This window comes from Gekko japonicus, unplaced genomic scaffold, assembly GCF_001447785.1.
Source record: "Gekko japonicus isolate JY-2015 unplaced genomic scaffold, Gekko_japonicus_V1.1 scaffold5226, whole genome shotgun sequence".
Classification (NCBI taxonomy): Eukaryota; Metazoa; Chordata; class Lepidosauria; order Squamata; family Gekkonidae; genus Gekko; species Gekko japonicus.
The window spans coordinates 25262-39430 of record NW_015168822.1 but is presented as its reverse complement, the minus strand read 5'-3'; the positions used below and the strand labels follow the sequence as shown (position 1 = coordinate 39430).

The window sequence follows — 14169 nt, the reverse complement described above, 5'->3', positions numbered from 1 at the left end:
CCGCGGGGGAGAGAGGTTTGGCTCACCGAGAGGGGCCGGGGGGGGGGGGGCTGCAACTTACCTGGCTCCTTCTTGCTCCTCGTGGGCCAACTGAGGGCTGCTGGGAGCAGGGGGCAGGGCTTGTTGCATGTCCCCGCCCCCTGGGCTCCTTACTGCCGGAGCTCCGCTTCTGTGCGCTCCCGCAGGAAATGACCCCTGTACCCCAGACTGCCTTGTGCTGTGGCAGCAGCTGTTGCCAAAGTAGCGTATTTAAGAATCGGCCGAGCCGATCAGATCTCCGGCGCTCAGTCAGAAGTTCTGCTGGGAAAAAGCCCCCTCTGGCCCCTCCCACTTAAAAAAAACACACAGAGACAAGGTTGGTGGGTGCTACGGTACCCCAGGCACCCCATTGGGGACCCCTGGATAATACTGAGCCACACACCCTTCCAGTGCCAGGGCTGGAGTGGAGTGGAGGTTCCCTGGTTTATCTGCCCCCCCCCCCCCCCCGCCCGCCCTCTTTCAGGATGACCAGGCCTTGCAAAGCCGGGACGGAACCACGGGAACCCCCAATCCGAGCCGGCTTCGTTGGTCCTTGGATCCCAGCCGCCGCCTCTTCCCTTCCGCCCCCAGCCAAGAGGAATCTTTCCGAGAGGTGGCGAGGAAGAACGAAAAATTCCTGAAGCAGGTCTTCGGCAGCCCGAACCTTCAGGCCGTGCTGAGCCCGGAATGCAACCCCTGGAGCGCGGATATCAAGCCCCTCCTGCTCGACGAAGAGGCGCTCCGGAAAAGGTGAGCTCCCAGTTCCTGTGGCCACTGGGTGTTTGTGGTGGGGGGGGGGGAGGAACCCAGAAGTCCTTGGACTCTCCTCCTTCTAGATTGGGGTCCCCAGCTTTTTGGGGCCCACAGACACCTTCGGGGTTCAGAACCGCCCTTCTCCCGGATTGGGGAAAAGACTGGGCTGCAGTCTGGTGTCGTGGTTGAGTGCGCAGACTGTAATCTGGGAGAACTGGGTTTGATTTCCCCACTCCTCCACACGCAGCTAGCTGGGTGACCTTGGGTCAGTCACAAGTTCTCTCAGAGCCGTTCTCTCGAGGACAGTCCTGGAAATAGCTCTCTCTGCCCCCGCCTACTTCACAGGGTGTCTGTTGTGGGGAGGGGGAGGGAAAGGGGTTTATGAGCCGCTCTGAGACTCCGAGTGAAGGGTGGGGTATAAATCCAATCTCTTCTTCTTCTTTTACCTCGCAGGGTGTGTGTTGTGGGGAGGGGAAGGGAAAGGACTTTGTAAGCCGCTCTGAAACTCCTTTGGGTAGTGAAGGGCAGGGTATAACCCAATATCTTCTCTTCTTCTTCTTCTTTTACCTCACAGGGTGCCTGCTGTGGGGAGGGGAAGGGGAAGAAGTTTGTAAGCCGCTCTGAGACTCCTTTGGGTAGTGAAGGGCGGAGTATAAATCCAATCTCTTCTTCTTCTTTTACCTCACAGAGTGTCTGTTGTGGGGAGGGGGAGGGAAAAGAGTTTGTAAGCCACTCTGAGACTCCTTCGGGTAGTGAAGGGCAGGGTATAAATCCAATCTCTTCTTCTTCTTCTTTTACCTCACAGGGTGTGTGTTGTGGGGAGGGGAAGGGGAAGGAGTTTGTAAGCCGCTCTGAGACTCCTTTGGGTAGTGAAGGGCGGAGTATAAATCCAATCTCTTCTGCTTCTTTTACCTCACAGGGTGTCTGTTGTGGGGAGGGGAAGGGAAAGGAGTTTGTAAGCCGCTCTGAGACTCCGAGTGAAGGTTGGGGTATAAATCCAATCTCCTCCTCCTCCTCTTCTTCTTCTTGCCGGATGGTGGACACAGTCCCAAAATGGCAGCCATGAAATGGCTGATGCAGGATAACGGGGTCAATCACAGAAGGTCAGGGAGTGAGGTCATGCTAAACTCCAGCCGTAACTTCAACATTTCAGGCAGAAGATCTGCTTAGCGGGACACCTGTATAAATGAACGTGCTGCTTACAAATGTTTTCTGGCTTACACGCAGCTCATCCTTGTGCTGTGGAGATCCTTGTGCTGTGGTGGCACCTGCTGTCAAAGCAGTGTTTTTAAAAAACTTCACAGCCAATCAAATCTCCCGGAGCCAATCAGAAGCCTTGCTGGGCAAAAGAGAAGAGAGATTGGATTTATACCCCGCCCTTCACTACCCGAAAGAGTCTCAGAGCGGTTTACAATCTCCTTCCCCTCCCCTCCAGACACCCTGAGAGGTAGGTGGGGCTGAGAGAGCTCTTTCAAGGACTGCTCCTGAGAGCACAGCTGTGAGAGAACTTGTGACTGACCCAAGGTCACACCAGCAGCTGCATGTGGAGAAGTGGGGGATCAAACCCAGTTCTCCCTAGAGTCCGCGCTCCTAACCAGTATGCTAAACTGGCTCTCAAAAAGCCCCATCTGGCCCCAAACTCTTTCTAAAATGCTTGGTGGTTGCCAGGAAAGGAGTTGGAGGTTGTTGTGGTGCCTGAGACCCCTGTAGATGCAGAAGGACAGGGAAGAACTTGACTCACCATAGGCCAAGTCGAGGACAAAGACCCAGATATGGTGGCTCGGAGTCCTGGCCCCTGCTTTCCAAATCAGGGTCAAATTCAGGGTCCTGATACCAATTCCTCCCTCCCCCGTCTGTTAAGGTCCCACCTGCCAGTGGCCTCCCATGAGAGAACTCTGTTGGAGGTCTCAAAGGAGCTGGAGGAGACGACCGCTGCATTGCAAGACCTAAGAGCACAGGTAAGGATTCCTGAAACTCAGGGAAGCAGCTGGATCCTTGGTAGTCCTAATCATGTAGCTGCCTGATTTTGAATCAGACCTTCTTGTTCCATCAAGGTCAGTATTGTCTACTCAGACTGGCAGCAGCTCTCCAGGGTCTCAGGCAGAGCCAGGGCCTCAGGTCAAGGTCTTTCCCATCACCTCTTGCCTGGCCCTTTTAACTGGAGATGCTGGAGATTGATCCTGGGACCTTCTGTCTGCCAAGCAGAGGCTCTGCCACTGAGCCAGGGTCTCAGGCCAAGGTCTTTCCCATCACCTCCTGCCAGGTCCTTTTAACTGGAGATGCCAGGGACTGAACCTGGGACCTTCTGCATGCCAAGCAGAGGCTCTGCCTCTGAGCCAGGGTCTCAGGTCAAGGTCTTTCCATCCCCTCCTGCCTGGCCCTTTTAACTGGAGATGCCGGGGATTGATCCTGGGACCTTCTGCCTGCCAAGCAGAGGCTCTGCCACTGAGCCAGGGTCTCAGGTCAAGGTCTTTCTCGTCCCCTCCTGCCTGGTCCTTTTAACTGGAGATGCCGGGGATTGAATCTGGGACCTCCTGCATGCCAAGCAGAGGCTCTGCCACTGAGCCAGGGTCTCAGGTCAAGGTCTTTCCCATCCCCTCCTGCCTGGCCCTTTTAACTGGAGATGCCGGGGATTGAACCTGGGACCTTCTGCCTGCCAAGCAGAGGCTCTGCCACTGAGCCAGGGTCTCAGGTCAAGGTCTTTCCCATCCCCTCCTGCCTGGTCCTTTTAACTGGAGATGCCGGGGATTGAACCTGTGACCTTCTGCATACCAAGCAGAGGTTCTGCCAGAGAGAAGCCATTGGCCGTTCTCAAGACGGCAGGAGGGAGAGAGGGCAGTAAAACGGAGACTCGGTGGTCACACCGACTAAGTAGACTACGGCCAGGGCACTAAGTTCTCCGGCTAAGGGGGGGAGGGGGGCCCCCCGGGGGGGGGGGGGGACCAGCCTCAACAGTGGCAGTTCCTTGCCCAGCAGTGGAGGAGGAGCATAGCCGCAGCTTTCCTCAACCGCAACCGTTTCATCTTTGCAGTGCTCCTTCGTGCGTGGGAGCCCGGCCGGTGCCGAACAGCCGCTTGACAGCGCGACGGCGCTGCAGACCCTCAAGCTGGCAGCCTCCGACTTCGGCCAGCTGCTGGTAGCCTTCGAGCAGGTGTACGAGAACGAGCTGCGGAAGCACTGCAAGCGCCCCGCGCCCCAGCTGAACCCCTGCGGCCCCCTCTTCAAAGCCGTGCAGCAGGATCTTTCGCTCTGCTTGCAGGTCAGTGGGGAAGGGGAAGGCATGCAGGATTCGGGGGGGGGGATTTGGGTAATTGTTTTGTTGATGTTACGTACAGTCCGCCTTTCTCACTTTGTCTTGAGGCGGATGATGCAGAATGAGTCACTACAGTTGACGGGGTGGGGAATTCATTAAGCAATGCAATAGGATTAGGGCTGCAGAACCAGCCAGAAGTTTATAAAATGGTGCCTGGGGTGGAGAGAGTTGACAGAGGGAAATTATTCCTCCCTCTCCCAAAAGAGCAGAGCCCGAGGGGACCCAGTGAAGTTGATGGGAAGTAAGTTCAGTGCAGAGAAAAGGAAATACCACTTGACACAGAGAGTGATTAAAATGTGGGATTTGCTGCCAGGGGATGTAGCGATGGCCACAGGCATAGACAGCTTTGAAAGGGGATTAGATAGATTCATGGAGGATCAGTCTGTCAATGGCTGCTAGCCATGGTGGCTGAGGGGAACCTCCACTTTCTGAGGCAGTCAGCCTCTGAATCCCAGAGTCTGGAGGCAACATCAGGGGAAGGCCTCGGCCTCTCTGCCCTGTTGCTGGCCCTCCAGAGGGACTGGCTGGCCCCTGAGTGAGTCGGGAGGCTGGACTAGAGGGACCCTCCCTGGTCTGACCCAGCAGGGCTCTTCTTCTCAGGGGAAGGCCTCGGCCTCTCTGCCCTGTTGCTGGCCCTCCAGAGGGACTGGCTGGCCCCTGTGTGAGACGGGAGGCTGGACTAGAGGGACCCTCCCTGGTCTGACCCAGCAGGGCTCTTCTGAGGTTCTTCTCAGGGGAAGGCCTCAGCCTTTGTGCCCTGTTGCTGGCCCTCCAGAGGGACTGGCTGGCCCCTGTGTGAGGCGGGCGGCTGGACTAGAGGGACCCTCCCTGGTCTGACCCAGCAGGGCTCTTCTGATGCTCTTCTCAGGGGAAGGCCTCTGCCTCTCTGCCCTGTTGCTGGCCCTCCAGAGGGACTGGCTGGCCCCTGTGTGAGACGGGATGCTGGACTAGATGGACCCTCACTGGTCTGACCCAACAGGGCTCTTCTGATGTTCATGCCCTCTTGTTGACCCTCCAGGGGAACTAGTTGGCTACTGTGAGAATGAACCCCATGTGTCCCTAGTGCTGGTGTACACAAGTAACCAAACCCTTCTTTATTTTTTAAAACTTTATGAAGTTTTTTTTTCAATTTCTGTCAAAACAAAAGGTTTAATCCACAGGCAACACAACACTCTAAAACCATGCAGCAGAAAAAACAAGAAAACCAGCTTAACTATCTGACACGTTTCCAAGACCTGCGTTAGATAGCACAAACCTTTAGTCCAAGAGTCAGAGGCCACACCTTATGTGTTCTCTATGTTGCTGTCTATTGTAATACAAGCATGGCATAGTCCAGGCCTTCAGTCCATCAGAATCCAAGTTAGCACTGTTTCTCCACATCGTGTTTGGTGTAGTGGTTAGGAGCGCGGACTCCCATCTGGGAAAACCAGGTTTGATTTCCCATTCCTCCACGTGCAGCTGCTGGTGTGACCCTGGGTCAGTCAAAAGTTCTCTCAGCGCAGTTCTTGAAAGAGCTCTCTCAGCCCCACCTACCTCACAGGTTGTCTATTGTGGGGAAGGGAAAGGAGGTTTTAAGCCACTCTGAGACTCCTTCCGGTAGTGAAGGGAGGGGAACAAATCCAATCTCTTCTTCTTTTTCTTTGCTCAATTGTAGTTTTTCGGCTAAGCAGCATCAGGTGATGAAGACACCAAATAAAGACACATTCTTGCTGGAACCCTCTAGAAGACTACCTCATCACTCTTGATTCCCCCCCTCCCACCTGAGACGCTAATTACCACATTCCCAGCTCTGGCCTTGAGGATGATAAGGGCTGTGTGGGCAGAGAGACTAATTAGCAACACCTGCGGGATGGAACGAGTTCATTACCATTCACATTAACCCCGTGAGGGGTGCTTTGCCTCACACTCCTTTAGAGGCTAAAACAGACAGAAGGTCAGGGTCCGTTATATGGAACAGAAGGTTCAACCACTCCGTGAAGAAGCATAATTCACTCTGCCCTCTGTTTCTAGTTCATCCTCCATTCCTAAGAGGGACATAAGGAAAACAGACCTTATACACTTTCCCTGAAAGATAAGAATGGCACCAGCCCTTGACTGGGATATTGTTGCTAAGAGATCAGCAGGTCAAATAATAGATTTACAGTGGGGGTGTTAGGGAGGAACATAACATCTTCTAAATGTGTCAAGTCAACGTAGGCCCACAATTTAGAGACTATTAAAAGAATCTCAGTCTTGCCTGACAGTGTAACTTTCATGACACATGTGAAAATCCTTAACAGAAAACACAGGGAAATCCCTCCGTATTTATCCTTCCTGAGACAGATTTCTTCCTGATTCTAGCACAGTTCACGGCAGGCTTTTCCATAAGAACATAAGAGAAGCCATGTTGGATCAGCCAAAGGCCCCTCCAGCCCAACACTCTGTGTCGCACAGTGGACAAAACCCAGGGGCCATCAAGAGGTCCACCAGTGGGGCCAGAACTCCAGAAGCCCTCCCACTGTTTCCCCCCCAAGCACCAAGAAGACAGAGCGTCACTGCCCCAGACGTAAGCACGTAAGAGACACCATGTTGGATCAGGCCAATGGCCCATCCAGTCCAACGCTCTGTGTCACACGGTGGCCAAAAATACCAGGCGCCCTCAGGAGGCCCTCCAGCAGGGCCAGAACTCCAGCAGCCCTCTCACTCTTGGCCCCCCAAGCTCCAAGAATACAGACATCACTGCCCCAGACATAAGAACATAAGAGAAGCCATGTTGGATCAGGCCAATGGCCCATCCAGTCCAACGCTCTGTGTCACACGGTGGCCAAAAATACCAGGCGCCCTCAGGAGGCCCTCCAGCAGGGCCAGAACTCCAGAAGCCCTCCCACTATTGCCCCCCCAAGCACCAAGAAGACAGAGCATCACTGCCCCAGATAGAGAGTTCCACCTATACCTTGTGGCTAACAGCCACCAATGGACCTCTGCTCCATATGTTTATCCAGTCCCCTCTTTAACCTGTCTATGCTTGTAGCCATCACCTCCTGTGGCATTGAATTCCACATGTTAATAACACTTGGGGTGAAGAAGGACTTCCTTCGATGTGTCCTAAGTCTACTCCTCATTCATTTCATTGAGTGCCCATGAATTCTTGTCTTGTGGGAAAGGGAGAAAAGTGCTTTTTTCTCTGCATTCTCTGTCCCATGCATAAACTTGTAAACCTCGATCATGTCACCCCTCAGTCATGGTTTCCCCAAGCTAAAGAACTGTAACCTCTTCAGCCTTTCCTCATGGGGCCTTGTCCAGAGCCCGAGGTAGTTGGAGGCAGCCGGGCACTTTGGTTTGTGGGCGACGAAGCGACTGAGCTGCCTTCTGTCCTGTGTGTTTCGTCAACCAGGAGTTGACAAGCCTGGCCCAGGTCACGGAAACGTCGGAGAACATCGCGGGTATGGTGGACCGGAAGCACGAAGAGAAGCTGGTATGGAGGGGCTCCGTGAAAGCCACGTTGCGTAAGTGCCACAACTTGAGGACTTGTGGGAGTATCCATGTGTGTATCAAGTGCTGTCAGGCCGCAGCCGACGTATTGCCACCCAGAAGTATTTCCAAGGCAAGAGACAAGCAGTGTTGGTTAGCCCTCGCCTGCCTCTGCGTAGCAACCCTGGACTTTGTTGGTGGTCTCCCATCCAAGTAATAACTGGGGCCAACCCTGCTCAGCTTCTGAGCTTTGATGAGATTGGGCTATCCTGGGCCATCCACGTCAAGGCAAAAGATGAACAGAGGTGCTCTGCCATCGCCTGCCTCTGCGTAGCAATCTTGGACTTCCTTGGTGGTCTCCCATCCAAGTAGTAACCAGGGCTGACACTGATTAGCTCCTGGGATATGCTGAGATCGGGCTAGCCTGGGCCATCCAGGTCAGGGCAAAAGATGGACTGAGGTGGGTTTGCCCTTGCCTGCCTCTGCGTAGCAACCCTGGACTCCTTTGGTGGTCTCCCATCCAAGTACTAACCGGGGCTGACCCTGCTTAGCTTCCGAGATCTGATGAGATCGGGCTAGCGTGGGCAATCCGGGTCAAGGCAAGAGGCGATCAGAGGTGGGTTTGCCCTTGCCTGCCTCTGCGTAGCAACCCTGGACTTCCCTGGCGGTCTCCCATCCAAGTACTAGCCAGGGCTGACCCTGCTTAGCTTCCGAGATCTGATGAGATCGGGCTAGCGTGGGCAATCCGGGTCAAGGCAAGAGGCGATCAAAGGTGGGTTTGCCCTTGCCTGCCTCTGCATAGGAACCCTGGACTTCCCTGGCGGTCTCCCATCCAAGTACTAGCCAGGGCTGACCCTGCTTAGCTTCCGAGATCTGATGAGATCAGGCTAGCCTAGGCCATCCAGGTCAAGGCATTGGGTACTATACCCACCAGCACAGCCCACAGTCCCTCCCTATCACTCTACCAAAGTATATTTCTGAACCATTTCCTTACAGTACAACCCTATTCTGTATGTGCAAAGTGTGGTCAAGTCGCACCCAACTTACAGCAACCCCCAAAGCGTTTTCAAGGCCAGAGACTAACATGGAGGTGGAGAGAGCTGACACAGGGAACTCCCAAAATTCTAGAACTCGAGGGCGTCCAATAAAGCTGATGGGCCGTAGGTTCAGGACGGACAAGAGGAAATACTGCTTTACACGGGGCGTGATTAGAAGGTGGGATTTGCTGCCAGAGGATGTGGCGATGGCCGCAGGACAAAACAGCTTAAAAGGGCGTTCAGGCGCACACGAAAGCTGATACCTTGAATAAAACTTTGTTGGGTCCTAAAGGTGCCACCGAGCTTAAAAGGGGATTAGACAGATTCATGGAGGATCAGTTGTCATTTTGCCATCGCCTCCCTCTGCGTAGCCACCAACGGTGGTCTCCCATCCACTTTCTGACCAGGGCAAATTGTGCGTAGCTTCTGAGATCTGATGAGACTGGGCTAGTTGGGGCCGTCTACGTTAGGGCAGAGATGAGCAGAGGTGGCTTGCCCTTGCCTGCCTCTACGTAGCGATCCTGGACTCCCTCGGTGGTCTCCCATCCAAATACTAACCGGGGCTGACCCTGCTTAGCTTCCTGGCACTGACTAGATCAGGCCAACCTGCGCCATCACGGGAGAGACGGAGCTCCCAGTTCTGGGGGTACCCAGGCTCAAAGGCATATTGGTTCTCTAGCAGCAATGTAGAGGGAAAGGGGGGCTCAGTGAGGAGACGTGGCGGGGGGCACGTGGCTCAGTGGTAGAGCTTTTCCTGCAGAAGGTTCCAGTCTGGGCCTTTGAGTTCTGCACCCTCAGGACCTCTGGTGCCAGGTGCTGTGGAAGACCTGTGCCCCCCCCCCTCCTGAGGGCACCTGGTATTCTTGGCCGCTGTGTGACACAGAGCGTTGGACTGGATGGGCCACTGGCCTGATCCAACATTGGCGTCTCTTATGTTCTTATAAGAGGGGATTGGATAAACATCTGAAGCAGAGGTCCATCAGTGGCTCCCACAAGGTATAGAGAGGATCTCTCAGTCTGGGGCAAGGGATGCTCTGTATTCTTGGTGCTTGGGGGTGGGGGGAAACAGTGGGAGGGCTTTTAGTGTCCTGGCCCCACTGCTGGACCTCCTGTTGGCACCTGGTATGTTTGGCCACTGTGTGACACAGAAGAGTGTTCGACTGGATGGGCCATTGACCCTAATCCAACATTGGCTTCTCTTAGGTTCTTATGTTCTTAAAGGCTGGCAGAGTAGAGAATCTTGACCTTGATGGACCAGTGGTCAAATGGGGAATAAGATAGGTCTTTCTTTCTTTCTTTCTTGGCTGCCTCTTCTGTAACTATAGTCCTTTCCCTCCCCCAGCTTCAAAGCTTGAAGAGCTGCAACAGAAATACAAGGCCATCCACGCCACGCTTCACAAACTGCCGGCGATCCTGAGCAACGCAGAGGCGACCATCTCGCTGTGAAAGGGAGGCTAGACCCAGATGGTGGAAACCCTGCTTGTGCGCGTGTGTGTCTCCCCCACCCCCAGTACATAAATTAATATAAAAGAAAGAGCTTCTTTTTACTTTCCCGGTGTGTCCTCTCTGGTGGGGGTAGAAAGTGCCATTAAATCGTAGGCGATGTCATGTGACCCATGTAAGGTTTTCAAGGCACGAGATGAGCTGTGCTGCCGTGCCACTGCCTGCTTCTGTACTGACCTCGGACTCCCACAGTGGTCTCCCAACCCGGAAAAATATATACCGCAGGTTAGGAAAGGCACAAATAGGTATAGAAAAAGGCCTGCGTGAAAGTAATGGAAGCTGTAAAAGGTAAGAAGGATTCCTTTAAGCAGTGGAAAGCTAGTCTCAGTGAGGCTGATAAAACGGAACACAGGCTATGGCAAATAAAATGCAAGTCTGTGGTCAGGCAGGCAAAAAGGGAATATGAGGAGCAAAGTAATAGAAGAAAACAATAGAATGGGAAGGACTAGAGATCTCTTCAAGAAAATTGGAGAAATCAAGGGAGCGTTCCATGCAAAGCTGGCCATGATAAAGGACAAAAACGGTAGGGACCTAACAGAAGCAGAAGAGATTAGGAAAAGATGGCAAGAATACACAGAAGAACTATACAAGAAAGACCTCGATGTCCTTGACAACCACGACGGTATAATCACTGACCTCGAGCCAGACATCCTGGAATGTGAAGTTAAATGGGCCTTAGAAAGCATTACTAACAACAAAGCTAGTGGAGGTGATGGTATTCCAGCTGAGCTATTCAAAGTCTTAGAAGAGGATGCTGTTAAAGTTCTGCACTCCATTTGCCAGCAAATTTGGAAAACGCAACAGTGGCCACAGGATTGGAAAAGATCAGTATACATTCCAATCCCAAAGAAGGGCAATGCCAAGGAATGTTCAAACTATCGCACAATTGCACTCATATCACACGCTAGCAAGGTCATGCTCAAGATCCTACAAGCTAGGCTTCAACAGTACATGGATAGAGAACTGCCAGAAGTACAAGCTGGGTTTCGAAGAGGTAGAGGAACGAGAGATCATATTGCCAACATTCGCTGGATTATGGAGAAAGCAAGAGAGTACCAGAAAAACATCTACTGACACTGTCTAACCATCTCATCCTTTGCCGTCCCCGTCTTCTTTGACCTTCAATCTTTCCCAGCATCAGGGTTTTCTCCAGTGAGTGCAAACATGTCTTTCAAATGCCGGGAAAGATGCCTGGCTTTAAAGTTTGATGCGAACGTATCAAGCAAGCTAGTACTGTGAAAGGGTCATTATGGCTCCTGATTCTGCCACTTTCTCCAGATACTTGGTGACATATCTCTGCAGGTCTGCTATTGGTTCACTGACTTCAGCCTTTGAGAAGTTCCTGGTGGTGATGCACTGTGCTAAAACTGATGCTGCTTTTGGAAGAGCAGTTCTTCAGAGCCTGTTTCTTCAAGACGACCTGCAGATAACATCAGGTACATGGCTCCCTAGTCATCAAATCACCGCAGACTGTGACTGCAGCCATGAAATTAAAAGACGCCTGCTCCTTGGGAGGAAAGCGATGGCGAACCTAAACAGCATGATAAAAAGTAGAGACATCACCCTGCCAACAAAAGTCCGCATGGTCAAAGCAATGGTATTCCCAGTAGTCATGTATGGCTGTGAGAGTTGGACTATAAGGAAGGCCGAGCGCCGAAGAATAGATTCTTTTGAACTATGGTGCTGGAGGAGACTCTTGAGAGTCCCTTGGACTGCAAGAAGAACAAATCAGTCAATCCTCAAAGAAATCAACCCTGACTGTTCCCTGGAAGGCCAGATAATGAAACTGAAGCTCAAATACTTTGGCCACCAAATGAGAAGGGAGCACTCACTGGAGAAGACCCTGATGCTTGGAAAGATTGAAGGTCAAAGAAGACGGGGACGGCAAAGGATGAGATGGTTAGACAGTGTCATCGATGCAACGAACATGAAGTTGAGCCAACTTCAGAGGACGGCAGAAGACCGGAAGGCCTGGAGAGAGCTCGTCCATGGGGTCGCGAAGAGTCGGACTCGACTGTGCGACTGAACAACAACATAGCAAAAAACGTAAAGACCAACAATAAAACTTTCTTCAAGTACATTAGAAGCAGGAAACCAGCCAGGGAGGCAGTGGGGCCCTTGGATGACCAAGAGGTAAAAAGGAGTAGTGAAATATGATAGGGAAATGGCTGAGAAGCTGAATGCATTTTTTGCCTCTGTCTTCACTGTGGAAGATGAGAAGTGCTTGCCCACTCCAGAACCGCTGATTTTGGGAGGGGTGTTGAAAGACCCGAGTCAGATTGAGGTGATGAGAGAGGAGGTCCTACGACTGACAGACAACTTAAAAACTGATAAATCACCAGGCCTGGACAGCATACATCCGAGAGTTCTGAAAGAACTCAGATGTGGACTTGTGGATCTGACAAAAATATGTAATCTTTCCTTAAAATCTGCCTCCATTCCTGAGGACTGGAAGGTAGCCAATGCCACTCCCATCTTTAAAAAGGGTTCCAGAGGAGATCCGGGAAATCACAAGCCAGTCAGTCTGATGTCGATACCGGGTAAACTGGTAGAAACCATTTTTAAGGAAAGAATTCGTAGGCACATAGATGAACAAAACCTATTGAGGCAGACTCAGCATGGGTTCTGTAAGGGATCTTGTCTCACTAACCTGTTCGTGTTCTTTGAGGGGGTGAACAAACATGTGGACAAAGTGGACCCAATAGATGTTGTTTGCCTTGACTTCCAGAAAGCTTTTGATAAAGTTCCTCATCAAAGGCTCCTAAGTAAGCTCAATAGTCATGGGATAAAAGGACAAGTCCTCTCGTGGATCAAAAACTGGCTAATTAATAGGAAACAGAAAGTAAGTATGAATGGGCAATTCTCTCAGTGGAGGATGGTAAGCAGTGGGGTACCACAGGGATCAGTACTGGGTCCGATGCTTTTTAATTTGTTCATTAATGATTTGGAGTTGGGAGTAAGCAGTGAAGTGGCTAAATTTGCGGATGACACGAAGTTGTTCAGGGCGGTGAAAGCCAGGGAGGATTGTGAGGCACTCCAAGGGGATCTGTCGAGGTTGGGTGAGTGGGCGTCAACATGGCAAATGGAGTTCAGGACTGCAAAGTTCTAAGAACAGACGTGTCCTCCTTTTCAAAAGTGAACTTTGTTTCATCTGTCTCAGGTACTAGCAGTGTCATCCTTCTGCTATCATGTGAAACGTCCACGGGAGAAGAAAGGGCATAAACCTGATGACGGTAGAGCCCTAACCCGGGTTCAAATCCTCACTTCACCTTGGGAGCTTGCTGGGTGACAGTTGCCCAGTCAGAACAAATTCAGAGTCCAGTGGCCTTCCTTATGGTCCAACTCTCATAGCCATACATTGTTGTTGTTCATTCGCACAGTCGAGTCCGACTCTTCGCGACCCCATGGACCAGATCACGCCAGGCCTTCCTGTCTGAACTGGGGTCTGAACTGGCAGAGACTGATCAAGAGAGAGATCTTGGAGTTGTAGTGGATAACTCACTGAAAATGTCGAGACAGTGTGTGACTGCAATAAAGAAGGCCAATGCTATGCTGGGGATTATTAGGAAGGGTATTGAAAACAGATCAGCCAATATCATAATGCCCCTATATAAATCAATGGTGAGACCTCATTTGGAATACTGTGTGCAGTTCTGGTCACCACACCTTAAAAAGGATATTATAGCTTTGGAAAAAGCGCAGAAAAGGGCAACTCGAATGATAAAAGGGTTGGAACACTTTCCCTATGAGGAAAGGTTAAGGCGCTTAGGGCTCTTTAGCTTGGAGAAACGACGACTGAGGGGTGACATGATCGAGGTTTATAAGATTATGCATGGGAAAGAGCAGGTAGAGAAAGGTACTTTTCTCCCTTTCTCACAATACAAGAACTCGTGGGCACTCCATGAAACTGCAGAGTGGTCGGGTTAGAACGGATAAAAGGAAGTACTTCTTCACCCAAAGAGTGATTAACACATGGAATTCACTGCCACAGGAAGTGGTGGCGGCTACAAGCATGGACGGCTTCAAAAGGGAATTAGATAAGCCTATGGAGCAAAGGTCCATCAGTGGATATTAGCCACAAGTTATAGATAGGGG

At 51.8% G+C, this 14169-nt stretch overlaps 1 protein-coding gene across 1 annotated transcript in view; it reads left to right on the top strand.

Annotated features, from left to right (window-relative positions):
* Window positions 1-10167, top strand: part of HAUS7 (HAUS augmin like complex subunit 7) — a 25335-nt gene extending 15168 nt beyond the window's left edge. The window contains exons 4-8 of the mRNA XM_015415739.1: window positions 610-768; window positions 2633-2729; window positions 3803-4030; window positions 7458-7569; window positions 9914-10167. Coding sequence (XP_015271225.1) covers window positions 610-768; window positions 2633-2729; window positions 3803-4030; window positions 7458-7569; window positions 9914-10017 — 700 coding nt within the window. The 3' untranslated portion in view covers window positions 10018-10167. The remainder of the gene's footprint in view (window positions 1-609; window positions 769-2632; window positions 2730-3802; window positions 4031-7457; window positions 7570-9913) is intronic.
* The last annotated feature ends 4002 nt before the right edge of the window (window positions 10168-14169 follow it).